The 23,940-nt window shown below is 43.8% G+C and overlaps 1 protein-coding gene across 3 annotated transcripts in view; it reads left to right on the plus strand.

Moving 5' to 3' along the window:
- The window catches only part of col12a1a (collagen, type XII, alpha 1a), a 367,155-nt gene that overhangs the window by 68,244 nt on the left and 274,971 nt on the right, over positions 1 to 23,940 (plus strand). For 2 of the 3 annotated variants that reach the window (XM_073050421.1, XM_073050420.1), the window contains exons 13-14: positions 15,835 to 16,104; positions 22,181 to 22,447. The exons of the other annotated variant lie outside the window; for it this stretch is intronic. In XM_073050421.1, the coding sequence (XP_072906522.1) occupies positions 15,835 to 16,104; positions 22,181 to 22,447 (537 nt within the window). The remainder of the gene's footprint in view (positions 1 to 15,834; positions 16,105 to 22,180; positions 22,448 to 23,940) is intronic. 3 annotated transcript variants of the gene reach the window in all.

Genomic DNA, 23,940 nt, shown 5'->3' on the forward strand with positions numbered 1-23,940 from the left:
CTCCTCTAGGATCACGATGAGGCCACTCTCAGGCTGGAGGAGCAAAACCTCATATTCTGCCTGGTTAGCCTCCAACCTGATAGCACGAGTGTTGATTTCTCTAACTTTCAGTAATTTCACCATCCTCCCCCTTCTCTCTTTTTCTATTCCCCACTCTGGTTCCCATCTTAGTCCTTTCCTTCTACTCACCTGCCCATCACCTCCCTCTGGTGCCCCTCTTCCTTCCATTTCTCCCATAGTCCAGTTTCCTCTCCTATCAGATTCCTTCTTCTTCAACCCTTTACCTTTTTCACCTGTCACCTTCCAGCTTCTTACTTCATCCCCTCTCCTTCACCCAACCAACTTCACCCTCAACTGGTACCTGCCAGCTTGTACTCCTTCCCCTCCCCTTCTCCCCACCGCCTTATCCTGGTTTCTTCCAACTTTCTTTCCAGTCCTGATGAAGGGTCTGAGCCTGGAATGCCGACTGCTTATTCCTGTTCCAAGATGCCACCTAACCTGCTGAGTTCCTCCAGCACTCTCTGTATGTTGCTTTGCATTTCCAGCAACTGCAGAGTCTCATGTGTTTACAAAATTATTTCTAGACTGTTTTCTCATCCCTGGACATTACACACCACTTAAATTACATTCCTGCCCCTTCTGACAACAAATACACATCCAAATTAAAAATCCTGCACTCGAATCATCCCCTGGATCCAGTGATTATCTGTCAGTATGTAACGTGTGTGCAGGAAAGACGTCTGTTTGCAGTGAGTAAATCCAACAGATTCTACAGATGCTGGAAATCCTGAGTAACACATACAAAATCTTGGAGGAGCTCAGCAGGTCAGGTGGCATCTATGGAAAGGAATAAAGAGTTGATGTTTCGGGCCTTATGGTCTTAGATTAATCATTCCTTTCCGTGAGTGCTGCCTCATCTGCTGAGTTCCTCAGCATGTAGTGTTGTTTGAGATGAGTGCCTGTTTCAAGTGATGTGCAGAGATTTTTGCCTAATTCCAGGGACTTTAAACCTTTTTCTCTCTCAAGAGATGCATTTTCATCACTGAGGAGCAGGCTGCAAGTTTCAGAATGTGAATGTGGACAATGATATCAGGGAAGAAAAGAATTACATCAGGGCAGATGGTCTTGACCTGAATTGTGACTGTCCATTTCCTTCCCAAGATGCGGCCCGACCCTTGGAGTTCCTCCAGGAACACACACAAAATGTTGGAGGAACTTATGAGTTTAATGCATGAGGAACATTTAATGGCTCTGGGCTTGTACTTGCTGGAGTTTAGACGAATGAAGAGGGATCTCTCTAAACCTTTCGAATATGGAAAGGTATAGATAGAGTGGATGTGGAGAGGATATTTCCTGTAGTGGGGGAGTCTAGGACCAGAGGGCACAGCCTCAGGATAGAGGGACATCTTTTTAGAACAGAGATGAGGAGGAATTTCTTTAGCCGGGGATAGTGAATCTGTGGAATTCCTTTAAAGCAGTGGTTGATAGATTCTTGATTAGTCAAGGCATCAAAGGGATGAAGACAGGAGAACGGGGTGGAGCAGGCTTGATGGGTCAAATGGCCTAATTCTGCTCCAATGTCTTTGAGTCTTACGGTCATGCAGCACTTATGGAGAGGGCAGAAGAATTTTGATTCTTTATTCCTCTACCTCGAGTGAAATGCATTAACAACCAACACACCCAAAAAAATGAGAATCAGGTTTACTATCACTGGCATATTTGTGAAATTTATTGTATGTGGCAACAGTACATCGTAGTATACAATAACATCCGTAAATTACAGTATGAAGTGTATGTATTTAAGAAGTTAAACAAGCAGTGATAAAAGTAGTAAGGTAGTGTTTGTGGATTCAAGAAACACACACAAAATGCTGGAGAAACTTGACAGGCCCTTTCACTGGTCATTTAGAAATCTGTTGGCAGAGGGGAAGAAGCTGTTCCTGAATCATGAGTGTGTGTCTTCTGGCTCCCCTACCTCCTCCTTGATAGTAGGAATGAGAAGAGGGCATATCCTGGGTGATGGGGCTCTTTAAGGATGGATGCCACCTTTTTGAGGCGTTGCTCCTTGAAGACTGCTGCCCAGGATTGGTGATGTAGCCAGTTAGAATGCTCTCCAAGGTACATCTGTAGAATGTGGGATGGGTAGGGGGCAGTCTGCAAGTGTCATTGCATGTTCTGGTGTGGACATGGTGTACCCATGGTGCTCAGCAGAACAACACAGAACCACAGAACACAACAAAGCAGAACGTACCCAGCAAAAGAACAAAAACAGTGAAAGAAACCTTGTTTCTCCATTCCACCCGCTCACCCACCCACATACACAGTCCACTAATCCTAGGCAGGGAAAACTTTTCAGCCTCCAGTGAACTCGCGGATTCACAGGCACTAGGTCTTAACTTCCCAGAAGACTCGAGGAGTTTCACAGACCCAAGCTCTGGCCATTGGGCTTTGACTCCCGATCGACCTTCAGTCTTCGATCTGGATCTCCAATCTACCTTCAGTCTTCGATCTGGATCTCCAATCTACCTTCAGTCTTCGATCTGAATCTCCAATCTACCTTCAGTCTTCGATCTGGATCTCCAATCTACCTTCAGTCTTCGATCTGAATCTCCAATCTACCTTCAGTCTTCGATCTGGATCTCCAATCTACCTTCAGTCTTCGATCTGGATCTCCAATCTACCTTCAGTCTTCGATCTGAATCTCCAATCTACCTTCAGACTTCGATCTGGATCTCCAATCTACCTTCAGACTTCGATCTGGATCTCCAATCTACCTTCAGTCTTTAATCTGAATCTCCAATCTACCTTCAGTCTTTGATCTGGATCTCCAATCTACCTTCAGTCTTCGATCTGAATCTCCAATCTACCTTCAGTCTTCGATCTGGATCTCCAATCTACCTTCAGTCTTCGATCTGGATCTCCAATCTACCTTCAGTCTTCGATCTGGATCTCCAATCTACCTTCAGTCTTTGATCTGGATCTCCAATCTACCTTCAGACTTCGATCTGGATCTCCAATCTACCTTCAGTCTTTGATCTGGACCTCTGATTAAACTTTGGGATTTGATCCAGATCTCTGATTGACCATTTGGGCTTCAATCTGGACTTCTGGTTGACCTTCTGGCTTTGATCTGGATCTCCATCGACCTTCAGTTCTGATCTGGACCTCTGATCAAAATAAGCTTTGATCCAGATCTCCAATTGACTATTGGGCTTCAATCTGAATTTCCAATCAGCTTTCAGGCTTCGATCTGATCAGATTTTTGATCGACCATCAGGCTTTGATCTGGATCTCTGATCGACTTTTGGGCTTCGATCTGGATCTGCAATTGATCTTTGGGCTTCGATCTAGATTTCAGTCTCCTATTAGGACTTCCGAATGAACTTCAGTCTCTGATTCATCATTGGGCTTTGATCTATAATCTTTATTAATTTGTCATGGTCTTTAATGCATTGCCTGAACTCAGAGGTGGACATGTTTCCTGTTGAGTTACATGTGACATCATTTTAGTGTTATCATTGTACTGTTGTTTAAATAATACATCTGTTAATTGGCTGTGCAAGTGACTGAACAGAGGGGACGGTAAACTGAATATGTCGGTGCCAGGGTTACTCTACCCTGCTATCGTGGCCCATTGCAATTAGAATTACTGCAGGAGATGCAATCAGGGCTCAAAGAGACTGTGACCAAAAAAAAAATTTCAACCGAAATTTTATCTTTAGTGAAAGCTGGGCAAGTGAAGCTGCATGCTTTGTGCATATTCCACTGATCAGAAGGGTATATAAATCTCCAGGAATCAATAAATATCTCTGGTCTTGTCACACGGGTATGTTGTATGCGGGGAGTTTGTATTCTCATGCCAAAATTCGTCCTTTGAAAGCATACTCCTGGGGATCATCACAACTTTGCTGGGAAGTCAGTGAATGTCTGAATGGAAAGTGCCTGGGGAACACTGAACACATAATGAGCTCAACAGATTACAACAGTGTGAAAGTAGAGACTGACCTCCGTACCAAGTGGATTCTCTGCTTACTCTTGCCTGGCAAACAGCACTGTGCAAATATCTTAGGCACGTTTACCTAGCTAGAGCGCCAAAGAGTTTTGCGCAGTACTGTATTTGTCAACATGGAAGGGAGAGCAAGTGTGTAAGTTTGGCAGGAGCAAAGGATGTTGAGAATGGTGAGGGTGGGGCACTGTGGGAGGGGTGTGGGACAGGTGGCAGAGAAGGAGTGCCAGGGGCGGGGGAGGGCAGTGGTGTGAGTGCAGACACACCCAGCCCTAGGACACTAGGCAAGGTCATTTGGATACAATAGGTTGTTTTAAGAGACTCTTAGATAGGTACACAGACCTTAGAAAAATAGAGGGCTATGCAGTAGGTTAATTCTAAGCAGTTTCTAGAGTAGATTACATGGTCGGCACAACATTGTAAGCCAAAGGGCCTGTAATGTGCTATAGATTTCTATGTTCTATGCCCGTTTGTTTATTGATCAATTGGTTTATAGATCATTACAAAATACCTCTCTGGAACTTCCTACTCCCTCCCCTCTCCCTCCACTTTTCCCAGCCATGGTTCCCCTCTCCTGCCTTCTTCCCCCTCTCAGTCCACGATAGAGACTCAAATCAGAACCAGGTTTATTGTCTCTCACATATGTTATCAAATATGTCTTTTTGTAGCAGCAGTACATTGTAATACATAAAATTACAATAAAAATATAAATCCATTTATATATTTATTCAGATACAGTGCTGAACAGGCATTTATGGCCCTTTGAGCTGCACTACCCAGCAACCCCCAATTTAACCCTTCCTTCATCACGGAGAGTTTACAATGACCAATTTTGGAGATAGAGATCACAATTCTATCTCCTTTACCATAGCATTGGAGAGGGATAGGGACAGACAAGTTAGAAAAGTGTTTAATTGGAGTAAGGGGAAATATGAGGCTATCAGGCAGGAATTTGGAAGCATAAATTGGGAACAGATGTTCTCAGAGAAATGTACGGCAGAAATGTGGCAAATGTTCAGGGGGTAATTGCATGGCATTCTGCATAGGTATGTTTGAATGAGACGGAAAGAATGGTAGGGTGCAAGAACTGTGGTGGACAAAGGCTGTTGAAAATCTAATCAAGAAGAAAAGAAAAGGATAAGAATACGAAAAAAAGAAATAAGAAAAAAGAGAAGAATAAGGCTTCATGGGAGAAGTCAGAGAGTGGTAGTGGAGGATTGCTACTCTGAGCGGAGGACTGTGACTAGCAGTGGGCCACAGGGATCAGTGGATCAGTGCTGGGTCCATTGTAATTCGTCAGCTATATCAATGATCTGGATGATAATGTGGTAAATTGGATCAGCAAATTTGATGATGAGGTGTAGTGGACAGTGAGGAAGGTTTTCAAAGCTTGCAGAGGGATTTGGACCAGCTGGAAAAATGGGCTGAAAAATGGCAGATGGAGTTTAGTACAGACAAGTGTGAGGTATTGCACTTTGGAAGGAAAAACCAAGGTAGAACATACAAGGTAAATGGTAGGACACTGAGGAGTGCAGTAGAACAGAGGGATCTAGGAATACAGATACAAAATTCCTTAAAAGTGGTGTCACAGGTAGATAGGGTAGTAAAGAGAGTTTTTGGTACATTGGCCTTTATAAATCAAAGTATTGAGTATAAGAGTTGGAGTGTTATGGTGAGGTTGTATAAGACATTGGTGAGGCTGAATTTGGAGTATTGTGTGCAGTTTTGGTCACCGAATTACAGGAAGGATATTAATAAAGTTGAAATAGTGTAGAGAAGGTTTACAAGGATGCTGCCAGGACTTGAGAAACTGAGTTACAGAGAAAGGTTGAATAGGTTAGGACTTTATTCCCTGGAGTGTAGAAGAATGAGGGGAGATTTGATAGAGGTATATAAAATTATGATGGGTACAGATAGAGTGAATACAAGCAGGCTTTTTCCACTGAGGCCAGGTGAGAAAAAAACCAGAGGACATGGATTAAGGGTGAAGGGGGAAAAATTTAAAAGGAACATTGAGGGGGCTTCTTCAAATCTGAGTTTTCCTCCTCCTAGATGAGCTGCCCACCACAGTTGACGAGCCCCATCTGCCCCAAGCAACTGATTTTAAGGTGCCAGTAACCTGCCTTTACCCCTTTTCGTGTCAGTAGAAACTGTTCACCCCGGCTTAGTAGCTGAGCCACATGTGAATGTCATGAGCTGGATTTTGTTGCCAGAGGCTATTTGAGATGCTTGCTATTGGTGGCATTAAAAAGGTAGTGGGAGCTTATTCCCCACTCCTGCCCCTGGCTATAACAATGTTCACATAGGCTATCATGGTCTCATGACCGTGATTGTTCTTAGCAAATTTATCTACAGAAGTGGTTTGCCATTGCCTCCTTCTGGGCAGTGCTTTTACAAGATGGGTGAGCCCCACCATTATCAGTACTCTTCAGAGACTGTCTGCCTGCCGTCATTGGTCGCATAACCAGGACTTGTGATATGCACCGGCTGCTCATACGACCATCCACCACCTGCTCCCATGGCTTCATGTGATCCTGATCTGGGGGTAAGCAGGTGCTACACCTTGCCCAAGGGTGACCGGCAGGCTAGCAGAGGGAAGGAGCACCTTACACCTCCTTTGGTAGAGATGCATCTCCACTCCACCACCCAACCTTAAGGAACCTAACTGATCTAAATCAACCAAGGAATTTCTGCACCGGTAACTTCCAAGGAGTACTCACAGAACACAAGATTATAACACTGCTCAGATTCCCTTTAATACAGAGCTGTTTGCTCCTGTGTCAGACTGCAGGTGGCCTGGAGACCACAATGCTGTAACCGTGGGGTCCAACGTCTGTCCCAAATACATTCTTTGCGTATTCTGTTTATCGCTCTTTGGGAGTGGTGGCTGTTAGGTGGGAGGCAGTTGACACATCTTTAGGGCGGAAAATTCGGCTGTGGACTGCGACACAATCTTACAATTTGCTTGCTCCACACTATTGTCTTTAGGAGGTCTTTGTTTTGACTGATGATACTGCAATAGTCCAGTAAATGGATTTTACAGGTTCTTTTCTCATCTCTCGAGAAGACGTTCTGAAGGTTTTGGCTGCTGTTCTGGTTGCTCACAACCCTGATCTCATTTCCTCCTCTCGGCCCCCCACCGTGCCACCTACCCACAGCTGCCATTCCAGTCCTTCTGACGGACAGATGCGTGGCTAAGAATTTCCAAATCCTCTTTTTCCTTTGTTCGGGGAGGTTGGTGGTGAGCTACGTCAGGAAAACAAAAACCCTGTACAGCCCCCGGGGATGGAATGTACTCAATCGCACATGGGGGAGTCTAAGGTCAAGACTCCAACAAGTAGCAGCAGTCATGCGACCTGCTTCTCCCCCACCCTCTTCCTCTGTTTCTCTCATCTTCTGCTGGCAGATGTTGGCCCCAGGGAGGAAGCTCCATGGGACTCTTCTCTCTTTCTTTTAAACCATGTAGCAGAGCAGATAATTGGAGGGGGAGTAAATTGGATCTCACAGTTCATCCTCCCCCACCATCCTGCTATGTCCCAAGGACATTGGCCATGTAGTGTTAAATTAAATTCAGAGCAAGCCTCACTGGTGAATCAGATTCAGAACCAGGTTCATTAATTTACCACATGTACATTAAAACATACAAAGAAATGCGTCTTTTGCAACACAACCTAAGGATGTGGAGCTTGAGGCCTGTTGTTCAGGGTCCCATCATTGCAGAGCCTGGGGTTCAAGGCCTGGTGTTTGGTAATCAGTGGTTCCTGGGGTCAATGCCAAGGTTCGAGGCCCAAGGGACGAAGTGGACGTCTGGAAGCTGAGGTCTGTTGTCTGGAGCCACGAGTCTGCGAATTTCTGAGTCTGCTGAGAAAATCAAAAGCTGCATGTCTGGGAGTCCTTGTCCAATTCTGAGTCGTCTGTGCACCAGAGGCCAAAAAATGCGGCCTGTCTTGGGGGTCAGAGGACTGTGTGTCCGTGGGTGGGAGGGGGGATCGGGGCTGGTCTTGCTGTTGTTGCTTGCAGTGTTCTGTGTTGTTCCACTGAACAATTGTGGAGATGCTGTGCTGGCACCAGAATGTGTAGCAATATTTACGGGCAGCCCCTGTACATCCTTTGGTTGTGATGGCTGTTAACGTAAACGACGCATTTCACTGTATGCTTACCGATAGATAAACGTGAATCTTGAATCTTTTATCATAAATCTTGTGCTGGGGTCAGCCAACAAAAATGTTGCCACACATTCTAGAGCCAAAGTAGCACGCCCACAGTGTTCACAGAATAACACAAACAACAACGACAATAGATCAACAGCAATAAAGCAGCAACAGTGAAACAAGCCCCATTTTGAGTCCTCTAAACCCGGGTCAGGCCTACAGCCTCAAGTGGACTTGTGGTCTTGCAGACTCAGGCCTCCAGCCATCGGGCCTCAGCTCCCGATTGACCTTCGGACTTCAATCTTTAGTGTCAACCCAGGACTAGCCCATGACAACGAATGAGGACCAAGAACTCCAGGCTTCGAATATAGGGGGCTCTCCGATAACCATGGCCCTGAACATTAGGCCTTGAACTCCAGCCTTCTCTGACTTGCATACCTAGGGGTTCACTGGCCCTCGTTCATCCTGTCTTCATGGAATTCTGGTACCAGAAACCACTGATGATCAGACTCTGTACTCAGTTTATATCTAATCCAGTTAGTTCCAAGCCAGGGTCCCTGACCTTTCCAAACAGTTCCATCTACTTTTAGCCGTGGAACAAGACACAAAAAGCTGGTGAAGTATTCAAGGGGAACATGAAGGGGAATTTCTTTACTCAGAGGGTGGTGAGAGTGTAGAACAAGCTACCAGTGCAAGTAGTGGATATGGGTTTGATTTCAACATTTAAGAGTAGTGGACATGGATGAGAGGGGTATGGAGGGCAATGGTCTGGGTGCAGGTAGATGGGACTAGGCAGATTAAGAGTTCAACACAAACTAGATGGGCCAAAGGACCTTTTTCTGTGCTGTAGTGTTCTATGACTCTATAACTCGGAAGACTTAGTGGGCCAGGCTGCATCTGTGGAGGAAAATGGATTGTCGATAATTTCATTAAGAAATGTCTGTATTCCTGAAAAAGGGCCTCAGCCTGAAATGTTGACTGTTTATTCCTCTCCATAGATCTTGCCTGATCTGCTGAGTTCCTCCAGCATTTGGTGTGTGTTGCTCTGGATATCCAGCATCTGCAGAATCTCTTGTGTATCCTGTTTTAGTCTTGATTGTCCTTACAGCAGTGACTAGGATATCAGTTGAAAATATATCAGCCAGGAATTAAAATGTTGGACCTTCCCGATGTTTGTAGCTTATTCCAGTATTAAAAATTGCATTCCAATCCGTCTCATTTTGTGGCACAAAAGCAGTTTGTTTTCATAATCTCAAAATGCCGGAGGAATTCAGAAGGCCAAGCTGAGAAAGAGGAATAAACAGCTGATGTTTCAAGCTGAGACATTTCATCAGGACTGGAAAGGCAGGGGACAGGAGCAGGAATAAGAAGTTGGGGGAGGGGAAGGAGGACAAGTTAGCAGGTGACAGGTGAGACTAGGTGAGGTGGAAGGTGGTTGGGTGGGGTTGGGGGAATTTCAGAGGCAGAAGAGGAAGAAGGAAATCTTCCCGAACTATCCTGCTACCAATACTGGACAGTCAGAAATTTCCTACTGAGTCCCTGAAATGTTATTCCTTTCCATAGATGCTGCCTGATTAGCTGAGTTTGCTGCAGCATTTTGTGCGTCTAACTCTGGACTTCCAGAATTTGCATAATCTCTTGTGTTTATCTTCTCATATCCCCTTTAGTTTTGAAACGAGTTATGCTAAAACTATCTTCCTTGGTAGCTTATCAGGGAATAAAATTGCTCCATATTTATTCTATCAAAGCCATATATTATTTTGAGAACCTCTGAGAGCAATTCCATAAGATCGTAAGACACAAGAACAGAATTAGACCATTCAGCCCGTCAAACTATTGCACCGTTCGATCACGATTAACTTAATATCTTTCTCAACCTCATTATCCTGCCTTCTCCCCATATACTTTGACACCCTTAGTAATCATGAACCTATCAACCTCTGCTTTTAATATACCCAGTGAACTGGCCTCCACAGTTGTACGTGGCAACGAATTCCACAGATTCACCACCCTCTGGCTAATGAAATTCCTCCTCATCTCTGTTCTAAAGGGACATCCTTTATTCTGAGGTTTTACCTTCAGGTCTTAGACTCCTCCATTACTGGAAACATCCACTCAGTCCAGGCCATTGTTTGATAGGTTTTAATGAGATTCTTCTAAACTCCAGTGAGTACAGGCCCAGAGCCATCAAGTGCTCCTCATATGTAAACCAGTTCATACCTGTGAACCTCCCCTGGATCCTCTCCAATACCAGCACATCTTTTCTTAGATAAGTCTGACCAATGCTTTATAAAGCCTTAGCATCATATCTTGCTTTTATATTCCAGTCCTCGCACAATGATTGTTATCATTGCATTTGCCTTCCTCACATCTGACTCAACCTGCAAACTAACCACTAGGGAATTCTGCATGAGGACTCCCGAATCCCTTTGCACCTCTGATTTTTGAATTTTCTACTTGTGAATCTGATTGATTCCATTTGGACTCTCTGGCCGATCATTCCCAGTCTCCTAACCAAGGAGGTACTAGCCAAACATCAGCTTCTGCCCATATAGATGAAGATGCTCATCTTTGGTCTGTCAAAGGCCTTGATATCCTTCCAGCTGAGGTTTTGTAAGTGATTTATATCAGCGCCAAAAATATTAGCTGAAGAACTTCAGAACTGCTTTATTCAATAAACTGCTGTTTCCATCTCATAACCGAGGGCTAAAAAATTCTAGAGCATTCATATCTCATATTGTGCAGATACTCTGAAGGGAATTGAAGGGGAAGTGGGAAGAATAAATAAGGGACTAGACTAAAATTATTGTATACACTCTGTGGCCATGTTATTAGTTATCTGTTGTACCTAATCAGGGAACACTGAGTGTATGTTTGTGGTCTTCTGCTGTAGCCCAACCACTTCAAGGTTCGACATGTTATGTGTTCAGAGATGCTCTTCTGCACACCTCTGTTGTAACACATGGTTATTTAAGTTACTATCACCTTCCTGTCAGCTTGAACCAGTCTGGCCATTCTCCTCTGACCTCTCATTAACAAAGTGTTTTCACACACAGAACTGCCGATCACTGTTCTTTTTGTTTTTCACACCATTCTCTGTAAACTCTGTTGTGTGCGCGAAATTTCCAGGAGATCAGCAGTTTCTGAGATACTCAAACCACCCCGTTTGGCACCAACAATCATTCCGTGGTCAAAGTCACTGAGGTCACATTTCTTCCCATTCTGATGTTTGGTCTGAACAACAACTGAACCTTATGACCATGTCTGCATGCTTTGATGCATCGAGTTGTTGTCGCATGTTTGGCTGATTAGATATTTGCCTGAGCATACAGGTTAATTAACTAATACTATCTGTAAGACTGCCTAATTTAACTGTGCTAAGTTAGCTGTGGCTAATAAAGTGGACACTGAGTGTACGTGCGTGAGAAGGTAAGCATGAGTTAGAATGGCCAAAGGATCTGCTTGTGTGTGGTGCAACTCTGTGACTGTAAGTGGTTGCTTTCGATTTTAGAGCATAGAATATAGAACAGTGCAGCATAGTACAGGCCATTCTGCCCACAATGTTGTGCCGTCTCCTTAGCCTACTCTATGACCAATCTTACCCTGCTGTCCCACATAGTCCTCTAGTTTTTCTCATCATTCATGTGCTTATCTGAGAATTTCTGAAATGTCCCTAATATATTGAATTATTACAATACATTGGCAAGGCCTAATTTGGAGTGTTATGTGCAGGTTTGGTCAGCTACCTGCAGGACAGATGTAAATACATTTGAAAGAGTGCAGAGAAAGTTTACAATGATATTGCTGAGTCTGGAGGATCTGAGTTACAAGGACAGATTGAAAAGGTTAGGACTTCATTTCTTGGAATGTAGAAGAATGAGGTGAGTTTTGATAGAGGTATACAAAATTATCAGGGGTATAGAGAGGGTAAATGAAAGCAGGCTTTTTCCACTGAGGTTGGGTGGGACCAGAGGTCATGGGTTAAGGGTGAATGATGAAAAGTTTCAGGGGAACATGAGGGGAAACTTCTTCACTCGGAGTGTTATGAGAGTGTGCAGCGAGCTGCCAGCGCAAGTGGTACAGGCAAATCAATTTCAATGTTTAAGGGAAGTTTGGATCGGTACGTGGATGGTAGGGGTATGGAGGGTTATGGTCCCGGTGCAAGTCAATGGGAGTAGGTAGTTTAAATCTTTCAGCATAGGCTAGATGGGCCAAAGGGCCTGTTCTATGCTGTACTTTTCTATGACTCTATGACTATCTGTGTCTGCCACCACCCCTGACAGGGCGTTCCATACATCCACCATTTTGTGCATCTCTGACATCCCCCCTGTGCTTTTATCCAAATACCTTTAACTTACGTCTCTTCGTATTAGTATTAGTTTTATTCTGGACTAAGCTAGTTTACAATCTCTGACAAAAAGCAGTTTTATGAGATTGAATTCCTGGGCTACTGAGATTATATCAGTAACTGAAATATTACTTGGCTGCCTTTTTTTGTCAAATAAATCAAAAATCAGCCAGTAGCCCATTTTCCAGAACATTCCTGGATCATTATTTAAAGAAAAGAAAGCCTATCTTTTATCCTGGCTCTGACATAATGTTGGCAAGGACAAATGATGCATTTAAAAATTGACATGGGTTCGAGCAGGGTCGGAACTGATATAGAGCACTGCTCATCAGCTTTACTGGAGTAGACATGATACTGCTGGCATTTAGTGGTGCAGTGAAAGATAGCCCAGGGTTACCCCCCTGATGCCCCTCTTCCTTTCCTTTATCCTGTGGTCCACAACCCTCTCCTATCAGACTCCTCCTTCTTCAGCCTTTCATCTTTTCCACCTATCACCACCAAGCTTCTTACATCATTCCCCCCCCCCCCCCCCCACCCAGCTGGTCTCACCTATCACCTTCTAGCTTTTACCTCTTCCGTCCTCTGCCACCTTATTCTGGCTTCTGTCCTCTTCCTCTCCAGTCCTGATGAAGGTTCTTGTCCTGAAATGTTGACTATACATTCATTTCCACAGATGCTGCCTGACCTGCTGAGTTCCCCCAGCATTGTGTGTGTGTTCCAGCATCTGTTGAAACTCTTGTGTTTATGATTTACCATGAGGCTGCTGTGTTGTGGGATTTCAGTCATAGATTCATATTCATTTATTTATCATAGGTACATCAAAGTGTACAGTGAAATACGGCATTTGCGTTAACAACCAACAGAGCTTAAGGATGTGCTGGGGTCAGTCTGCAAGAGTCGCCACACATTCCAGCACCAACAGAGCATGTCCCACAATGCACAGCAGAACAACACAAACAACAAGATGCTGTCTGGATTAGAGAGCACGTCTTACGAGAGCAGGCTGAGTGAGCCAGGGCTCTTCTCTTTAGGAATGAAGGAAAATGAGAGGTGATTTGAAGATGATTGGGTGGATGGCCAGAAACATTTTCCTGGCATGGAAATGGCTAATACAAGAGGGCATAATTAAAATGCAATTGGAGGAAAGTATGTTAGAGGAAGTTTTTTTACATGGAGAGCGGTCAGTGTGTGGAACACCCTGCCAGTGGTAGTGATAGAGGCAGATACCTGAGGGCATTTAACGGACTTTCGGTAGGCACATGAATGGCAGAAAAATGGAGGGTTATGTGGGAGGGTCGGTTAGATTGATCCAAGAGTCGGCTAAAATTTGGCCCAGCATCATAGGCTGAAGGGTCTATGTTCTAACATCAGCAGGAAAGAAAGAGCAACAGCAAACCAAGATGCTTTCCTCCATAACACTGAGTCCACACAGACATGAAGTGACCAACGACACTAAATCTCACTTTGCCTGCATTTGTCCTTACCCCAGCTCCCCATTGCCAATGTTTCAGAGGTGCTCGGATGGGCACTTCGGAATCAGAAGTAGGTTTAATCACAGCGACATATGTCATGAAATTTGATGTCTTTGGGGTAGCGGTACAATGCAAACATAATATTAGAGAAAAAACTGTGAATTACAGTAAGTATAATGTGTAATAGTTAAATCTAAAATGTGGTGCAAAAAATTAGAAATAAAAATGTAGTGAGGTGGTCATGGGTTCATGGTTCTTTCAGAAATCAGATAGCAGATGGAACAAGCTGTTCCTGAATCGTTGAGCGTGTACCTTCAGGGTTCTGTACCTCCTTCCTGATGTTAGTGATGAGAAGGAGGCCTGGCCTGGGTAGTGGGGATCCTTAATGGTGGACGCTGCCTTTATGAATGATCGCTCCTGGTGAGGCTAGTGTCCATGATGGAGCTGACAGAGTTCAAACTCTCTGCAGCTTATTTTGATGCTGTGCAGTGCACGCCCCCCCCCACCCACCATACTAGGCGGTGAATGCTAGCCACAGTATATCTGTAGAAATTTGTGAGAGTCTTTGGTGACATGCGCCGGCTGGTGGCGTAGTGGCATCAGCGTCGGACTTTGGAGCAAAGGCTCCTGAGTTCGAATCCCGCCTTCACTTCAAAGAGAAAAACCTTGGCTTGCACAGTCGATCCCCATGAGACATGCTTTCTAATCCAGGCAGCATCCTGGTAAATCTCCTGTGCACCGTCCCTAATGCTGTCACCTCCTTCCTACAATGAGATGACCAGAACTGAACACAATACAAGTGTGGTCCAATTGGGCTTTTGTAGATTTTTCATGAAAGTGAATGTAATGGCAATAGAAGAAGTTGGTTCAGAGTGAGACTGAATCACGATAGAGTACAACTGCTGTCTATCTCACTCAACCTTTCCTAATATGATGTGGTTTGGCATGAGCTGCATGGGATGAAGGGGTTGTGTCTATGCTGCCATGCTCTATAACTCTATAACTTTATGATATGAGATCCCAGTAGAAGATTAGGCCATAAGACCCTAAGACAAAGGAGCAGAATTAGGCTATTTGGAAAATCGACCCTGTTTTACCATTTCATCGTGGCTGATTTATTTTCACTTCTAATCCCATTCTCCTGCCTTTTCCAGTAACATTTGATGTCCTGACTAACCAATATACCCAGTAACTTGACCTCCACAGTTCTCTGTGGCAATTATTTTGCTGAGCCTGTGCTCTCTGGTCCTAGACCACCCCCCCCCCCCCAACTATAGCAAATATCCTCTCTGTGTCTACTAGGTGTGGCCAAGTGGTTAAGGTATTGGTCTAGTGATCTGAAGGTCGCTGGTTCGAGCCTCAGCTGAGGCAGCGTGTTGTGTCCTTGAGCAAGGCACTTAACCACACATTGCTCTGCGACGACACTGGTGCCAAGTTGTATGGGTCCTAATGCCCTTCCCTTGGACAACATCGGTGGCGTGGAGAGGGGAGACTTGCAGCATAGGCAACTGCTGGTCTTCCATACAACCTTGCCCAGGGCTCAGTCATCATCGAAAATCGATGGAAGATCTAGGCCTTTTAATATTCAATAGATTTCAGTGAGATCCCCCATCATTCTTTTAAACTCCAGCGAGGACAGGCCCAGAGCTGTCAAACGCTCCTCGTATGTTAACCCTATCATTCCTGGGAGCATTCTCATTTATCTCCTTTGGACACTCCAATAACAGTGCATCCTTTCTTAGATAAGGGCCCGAAACTGCTCAAAACATTCCGAGTGCTGTCTGACCAATGCCTTATAAAGTTACAAAAGACCGACGAACTGAAAGCCTCCAATTACTCTGTTCTTCCTGTTGCCAGAACGTGGTTCTCCTCGTGACCTTGTGACCAAAAATATCACACCCACCACAATCGATGCTTCGTGGACACCAGCCCCGGGCAACGTCCGGAGTTACCGCATCACCTGGAAGTCGCTCTTTGATGATGACAGAGGAGAGAAGATGGTCTATGGCTACACCCCGTATACAACGCTGGACAACCTGCAGCCAGAAACTAGATACCAAATCCTTGTCTATGCCACTTACGATAGTGGGGAAGGAGCTCCACTGGAAGGAGAGCAGATCACTGAAGGTAATGTACTGATGGCATGAACAGTCATTTCTCCCCCTCTCGTTTTTCACTTTTTCCATTCTCCATTCTGGTTACCTCTTTACCCCCTGTCTTCTCCTCACCTGCCCATCACATCCCTTTGGTTCCCTTCCTCCTTCCCGTTCTTCCACGGGCTACTCTCCTCTCCTCTTTGGCCTCTTCCACCCATCACTTCCCAGCTACTCACTTCAACCCCTCTCCCCCACCCTCCCATTTCCCCCCCTCACCTGATGGCTTTGTTGCAAGGTTTACAGACAATATGAAGATAGGTGGAGGTCCAGGTCATTTTGAGGAAGTAGAGAAGGACTTAGACAAATTAGTAAAATGGGTCAAGAAGTGGCAGAGGCCAAATCTGTAAGTATATTTAAGACAGATGTTAATAGATTCTTGATTGGTCAGGGCATGAAGGGATACAGGAGGAAGGCAGGAGATTGGAGCTGAGAAAGAAAATGGATTGGCCATGATGAAATGGCAAAGCAGGCTCAATGGAGCACATGCCTAATTCTGCTCCTATGTCTTATGGTCTATTGTCTTATTGTGCCAGGTCTGATTATTTTAATATTTAAATTTTAACTCTGCTTCTCCTCCCTGTGGAATATTTCAGGCATTACCTGTTTTTACTTACAATTTCCAAAAGCTGCAGATTTTTCCAATCCTTCAGTTCTTTCATTTTTACTTAGTGATACAGCACAGTAACAGGCCAATGAGCCTGAACTGCCCAACTACACCCATGTGACCAATTAACCTATTAATCTCGTACATCTTTGCAATCTGGGAGTAAACCAGAGCCCACCCAAAGGAAATTCACGGGGAGAACGTACAAACTCTGTACAGACAGCTGTGGGATTTGAAACCAGGGTACTGGCGCTGAAATAGTGTTACACTACCAAGTCACAGTTATTTTCCCCACGTTCCTACCAACTTCCCCAACTAGACTCAAGCACCCCCTCCCACACTTGGGACAGTTTACAGTGGCCAATGACCAAAGTAACCATTAATTAACCAACTGACCCGTGTGTCATTGGAATGTGGGAGGAGTACAGAGGAAAGTGAGGTGGTCACGGGGAGAACATAAATCTCCTTACAAACAGTGCTGGGAATTGAACCCGGGTACGCTAACCACTGCACTACTCAGCCATTCCTTTATATTATTCCATGTCAAGAATAAAATCCAATTATCAACCAGTCACTAAGCCTCATCACTCAAGGTACAGTTCTTCTGGCCCAATGAACCTGCACCACTGAATTACACCCGGAGGAATCCTATGTGGTCACAGGGAGAATGTGCAAACTCCTTACAGACAGTGGTGGAACTGAATCCAGGTCACTGGTGCTGTAAAGTGTTGTGCTAATTCATTTGACTCCCAATTGGTGATAGTTAGATAATCCAACCAGTTGATCCTTGTGGATTCTGAGTGCTCTGTGCAGCTAGAGCAGGGGTTCTCAATCTTTTTAATGGCGTGGACCCCTTACCGTTGATTGAGGGGTCAGCGGACCCCAGGATGGGAACATCTGAGTTAGAGATTGACAGGTATGACCTTATGGGTCTGAGTCATGATTGAATGAAGGTCATAGTCGGGAGCTTATCAAAAGTTCAGGCAGGTAGGCAGAGGGGATGGGGTGTTTCTAATGGTATAGAAAGTTCTTAGAAACAGGCGACATAAGATCAGAAGATGTAAAATTCTTGAGGGTAAGAAGACCATTATGGGAGTTAAATACAGGTCTCTAAACAATAGCCAAATGTGGGGTACAAATTACAACAGGAGATAGAAAATTCACCTAAAAATTGCAATGTTATGTATATCATGGAGGATTTTAATATGTAGGTAGATTGGGAAAATCAGGTTGGTGCTGGATCCCAAGAAAGTGAATTTGTAGAATGTTTATGAGCTGGCTTTTAGAGCAGCTTGCGGTTGAGCCCACATGGGGAATTGCAATTCTGGATTGGGTGTTAGATGTGATTAGAGAGCTTAAGGTAAAGGAACACTTAGGATACAGTGATCATAATCTGATAGAATTCACCCTGCAGTTTGAGAAGGACAAGCTAAAATCAGGTGTAACAGTGTTACAGTGGAACAAAGGGAATTACAGAGGCATGAGGGAGGAGCCCGCCAAACTTGATTGGAAGGAGACACTGGCAGGAGTGACGGCAGAACAGTAATGGTTGGTGGTTCGAGGGGAAATACAGAAGGTACTAGAAAGATACAACATCCCAAAGTTGAAGCAGTATTGTAAAGGAAGAATGATGCAACCATGTTGACAAGGGAAGTCAATGACAGCACAAAAGCAAATGAGAAAGTATATAAAAGTGCCGATGAATGGGAAGTTAGAGGATTGGGAAGCTTTCAAAAGTCCAACAAAAGGCACTGAAAAAAGCCACAGAGGTAAGATGAAATATGAAAATAAGTTAGCCAATAATATAAAAGAGGACCGGAAAATTGAAAACGACACTCCACTCTTTAAGAAGGGAGGGGGCCAGAAGAAATGAAATTATAGGCCAGTTAGCCTGACTTCAGTGTTTGGAAAAGTGCTGCAGTCCATTATTAAGGATGAAGTTTCAGGGTACTTGGAGGCACATGATAAAATAGGCCAAAGTCAGCATGTTTCCTTAAGGGGAAACCTTGCCTGACAATTCTATTGGAATTCTTTGAGGAAATAGCAGACAGGATAGACAAAGGGCAACTGGTTGAAGTTGTGTACTTGGATTTTCAGAAGACCTTTGAGAGTCAGTGGATGAGGTAGATGCAAGGAAGTTATAAGCCATTTAGCTTTGCTTCGGTGGTTGGCAAGACATTGGAGTTTATTACTACGGATAAGGTTTTGGAATACTTGGATGCACATGATAAAATAGCCCAAGTCATTATGGTTTTTTAAAAGGGAAATCTTGCCTGCTAAATCTGTTAGAATTGCTAATGGAAGTACCAGGCAGATAAGAGCCCATGGTATTACAGAAAAGATACCAGCATGAACCATAAGATTGGTTGACTGGCAGGAGACGAAGAATTAGAATAAAGGGGACCTTTTTCTGATTAGTTGCCAGTGACAAGTGGTCTGCAATAGGGGTCGGTGTTGGGACCTCTTCTTTTCAAGTTATATATCAATGATTTGGATGAGGGAATTGATGGCTTTGTGGCCAGCTTTTTCGGGTGGATATGAAGATAGATGAGTGCAGGTAGGATTGAGGAATCAGGGAGGTTGATGTAGGACTTAGAATGGGGGAAAGGCCAAAGAAGTGGCAGGTGGAATATAGTGTAGGGAAGTGCATGATTATGCACTTTGGCAGATGGAATAAAGGTGTAGACTTTTACCTAAGTGGGGAGAACATTCAAAATTCAGAGGTGCAAAGGGTCTTGGGGGTCCTCGTGCAGGATTCTCTAAAGGCAAATGCAATGTTACCGTTTATTTTGAGAGGACTAAAAGACAAAAGCAAGGATGTAATGCTGGGGCCTTGTACAGCATATGTCAGACTGCGCTTGAAATATTGTGAGCAGTTTTGAGCCTCTTATCTAAGAAACAATGTGCTGGCACTGGAGGAGGTCCAGAGGGGTTCACGAGAGTAATTACAGGAATGAAAGTGTTAACATGAGCATTTGTTGGCTCTGTACTCACTGGAGTCTAGAAGATTGTGGTGGTGGGGGGGCATCTCTTTGCAATCTATTGAATAGAATATTGAAAGGCTTAGATAGAGTAGACGTGGGTTGGATGGTTCCGATAGTGGGAGAGTCTCTGATCAGAGGGCACAGCCTCAGAATTGAGGGACATCATTTAGAAAGAAGATGAGGAAAAAAATTGTTTAGCCAGAGCAAGCATGGTGAATCTGTGGAATTCATTGTCACACATGGCTGTGCAGTTCAAGTCTTTGCGCATATTTAAGGTGGAGGTTGGGAGGTGTTTGCTTAATCAGGGTGTCAAAGGTTACAGGGAGAAGGCAGGAGCATGGAGTTGAGAGGGATAATAAGTCAGCCATGATGGTTTGGTAGAGTAGATTTAAGGGGCTGGATGGTCCAGATCTGCTCCTATGTCTTATGGTCTTATTGTCCAATGTTCTCATAGAAGTCAGAAAAGAGGCATAAAACTTGTTACTTTGTGATTGTTTTATTAAGAGTTGATAGAACAAAGAGAGATTGAAACTCAGAGTGATGGAAGTCAACTAGTTAATGAAAAGAAAGCAACTAAAGATGGCACCTGGCACAAAGAGCTATTTTTATACTACCAAGATAAGAAAAATTCCATTCAAATCTGCAGATTAAGAGACAACCATTTAGACAGTAGTCATTCAAATACTGCAGTGCCAAGTTAACCAATGAGAAAGCACTTGTTCACTTAATGCAGAATAGAGAAATTCCCAGAGTTTTCCAGAATTATATTTTGTATAACCACTAGAGCCATATTAACCTATTATGTACAGACTCTAGCTACTAGGAATCATAATAAGCAGTATACTTGTATACAAGTAATTATGTAAACTACAAGCACATAATTAATTGTTAAACTGGAAAGAAAAGAATAATTAAATAGTTGAATCTAAAAATTAAACAGTTGGATCCAACAGCAAGTTGTACAGCTGAGTTGCTGCTTTTTCTCTGCTTTGCAGAAGTGGGTTGGAACAGTAGTGTGATGGTTAGTGTAACGTGATCAGGGTTCAATTCCCACTGCTGTCTGTAAGGAGTTTGTACATTCTCCACTTGACCTTGTGGATTTCCTCCAGGTGCTCTGGTTACCTTCCGCATTCCAAAAATGTATAGGTTAGGGTAAATGATTTGTGGGCCTCAGAAACAGAATCAGGGTTAACATCACTGACATCTGTCATGACATTCATTGTTTTGTGGCAGATTTAGAGTGCAGTATAAAAATACTATCTATTACAATTACGTCTACACAATACTGTACATGTACTGTATATGTAGCTAGGGTGCCTGAGACCTTTGCTCAGTGCTGTAGTAATTTTATGTATTGCAATATACTGCGAATGCAGTAAAAACAAATGTCATGACATATGTGAGTGATGTTGAGTTGAGAGTTAAGGGGAAGAAGTTTAGGTGTAACACGAAGGGGAACTTCTTTACTCAGAGAGTGGTAGCTGTGTGGAACGAGCTTCCCATAGAACTGGTAGAGGCAGGTTCAGTATTGTCATTAAAAAAAAAATTGGATAGATATATGGACAGGAAAGGAATGGAGGGTTCTGGGCTGAGTGCAGGTCGGTGGGATTAGGTGAGAGTAAGTGTTCGGCACGGACTAGGAGGGCCGAGAAGGCCTGTTTCTGTGCTGTAATTGTTATATGGTTATGTGATAAACCTGATTCTGATATGGGTCTCTATTGTGAACTGAGAGTGGGAAGGGGGCAGGAAGAGGGGAATCATGGTTGGGAAAAGAGGAAGAGAGAGGAGAGGGAGCAGGGAGCACCAGAGAGACATTCTGCACTAATCAATAAATCAGTTGTTTGGGATCAAATGACCTTGCCTAGTGTCCCAGAGCTGGGGGGTCTCCATCCACACCACCCTTTGCCCCAGCGGTACTTCTCTGTCACCTGTCCAACACCCCTCCCACGGTGGTCCACCCTCACCATTCCCAACATCCTTTGCACCCACCAGATTTACAAACTTGCTGCTTGCTCCACGTTGACAAATACAGTACTGTGCAAAAGTTTTAGGCACCCTAGCTGTATGTATATATGTGCCCAAGACTTTTGCACAGTACTCCATATATTTTTTTCTTCGTCCATCATCCCTTTTGGGGCATAAGTGCCTACAGCGGCCCAAGAGTTTTACACAGTACTGTACCTATAAATTAAACTAAATAAGTAATGCAAAAAGAGAGCACAAATAGTGAAAAGATGTTCATGGGTTGGTTCATTGTCTGTTGTGTAGCATGTCATGTTGGGTCTGGAAGCGTGGTGGCACTTGTGGGCCACATCCTTAGACTGTTGGTCATCGATGCAAATAACACATTTGACTGTGTGTTCTAACGTTTGGGTGTACATTTGACAAGCTAATCTAATCTACTCAAAGTTGTCAAGGAAGGGGAAGAAAAACTATTGTTCTCTCCCGTTGTTGTGCAGCTACCCCAGAGGGCAAGGAACTGGTCGTAAGGGATAAAAAACTCAACAGTTTCCGAGTGCATTGGAAGCCCGCTCCAGGCAAAGTACTGAACTACCGCCTCACTTACAGGCCCACAACTGGAGGTCGACAAATTACCACCAAGATACCAGGTCATCTGACCAGCACTGTCCTCCGACGGCTCAGTCCCCAGACGACGTACAATGTCTCTGTCATTCCCTTTTACAGAAAAGGTGAAGGCAAAGTAAGATGGGGACTAGGAACTACAGGTAAGGTTATGATACTTGTGAAACATTTGCTGAGATTTCAATGTTTCTTATTCTTAATCAAAGCATAAGTCTCTTCTGTTTTGCTGTTTCATCGAGTTTTAAAGTGTAAAATACACTGTGTGTATGCTCATGGTCTTCTGCTTCTGTAGCCCACCCACTTCAAATTTCAACATGTTGTGCATTCAGAGATGCTCTTCTACACACCACTGTTGTAACGTGTGGTTATTTGAGTTATTGTCGCCTTCCTGTCAGCTTGGCCATTCCCTTCTACACTCTCTCATTAACAACGTGTTTTCACCCACTGAACTGTCACTTACTGGCTATCTTTTGTCTTTCATACCATTCTCTGTAAACTCCAGAGATTGTTGTGCGTGAAAATCTCAGGAGGTCATCAGTTTCTGAGATACCGCTCTGCCTGGCGTCAGTGACCATTCCGTAGTCAAACTAATTGAGCTCACATTTCTACCCCATTCTCATGTTTGTTCTGAACAACAACTGAACCTCTTGACCACGTCTGCATGCTTTTATGCATTGAGTTGCTGCCACATGATTGGCTGATTAGATATTAGCATTAATGAGCAGGTGTACAGGTGTTCAGGTGTGCTTATTAAAGTGACCAGTGCACTTAATAATAATAATAATAATAATAATAATAATAATAATTATTATTATTATTATTATTATATAGACATAGAAAACCTACAGCACAATACAGGCACTTTGGCCCACAATGCTATGCTGAACATGTCCTTACTTTAGAAATTACCTAGGGTAACTCATAGCCCTCTATTTTTCTAAGCAACATGTATCTATCCAGGAATCTCTTAAAAGTCCCTATTGTATCTGCCTCCAGCACTGTTGCCCGCAGCCCATTCCACACACTCACCACTCTCTGCGTAAAAAAACTTACCCCTGACATCTCTCTGTACCTACTTCCAAGCACCTTAAAACTGTGCCCTCTGGTATTAGCCATCTCAGCCATTTCATATCATATCATATAGAGGTGGTGAGATGCACAGCAGGTAGAATGGCTGTCCAAAGTTCAAAGTTCAAAAGTTCAACATAAATTTATTATCAAGGCACACATGCAGTTTGATGCCATATACTACCATAAATATAGAATGTCAAGCATTACAGCAGAGTGCATGATGCTGTGAAAATCTTTTAATATTAATATAAATATCAATAATATATAATATAATATCTCCAATATTAATCTCGCTCTTCCCTCCAACACAACTCTCCATTTTTCCATCATCCTTGTTCCTCTATAAGAGTCCCTTAAATGTCCCTAATGTATCTGCCTCTCCCACTGCCCCTGGCAGGGCATTCCATGCACCCACCACACTCTGGAAAAAACATATCTCTGATATCCTCACTATACTTTCCTCCAGTCACCGTAAAATTATGCTGCTTTGTGTCAGCAACTCTTGCCCTGGAGAAATGTCTCCGACTGTCCTCTCTGTCTATTGTTCTTATCATCTTGAGCACCT

The sequence above is a fragment of the Hemitrygon akajei genome, chromosome 7, assembly GCF_048418815.1.
Source record: "Hemitrygon akajei chromosome 7, sHemAka1.3, whole genome shotgun sequence".
Lineage (NCBI taxonomy): Eukaryota > Metazoa > Chordata > Chondrichthyes > Myliobatiformes > Dasyatidae > Hemitrygon > Hemitrygon akajei.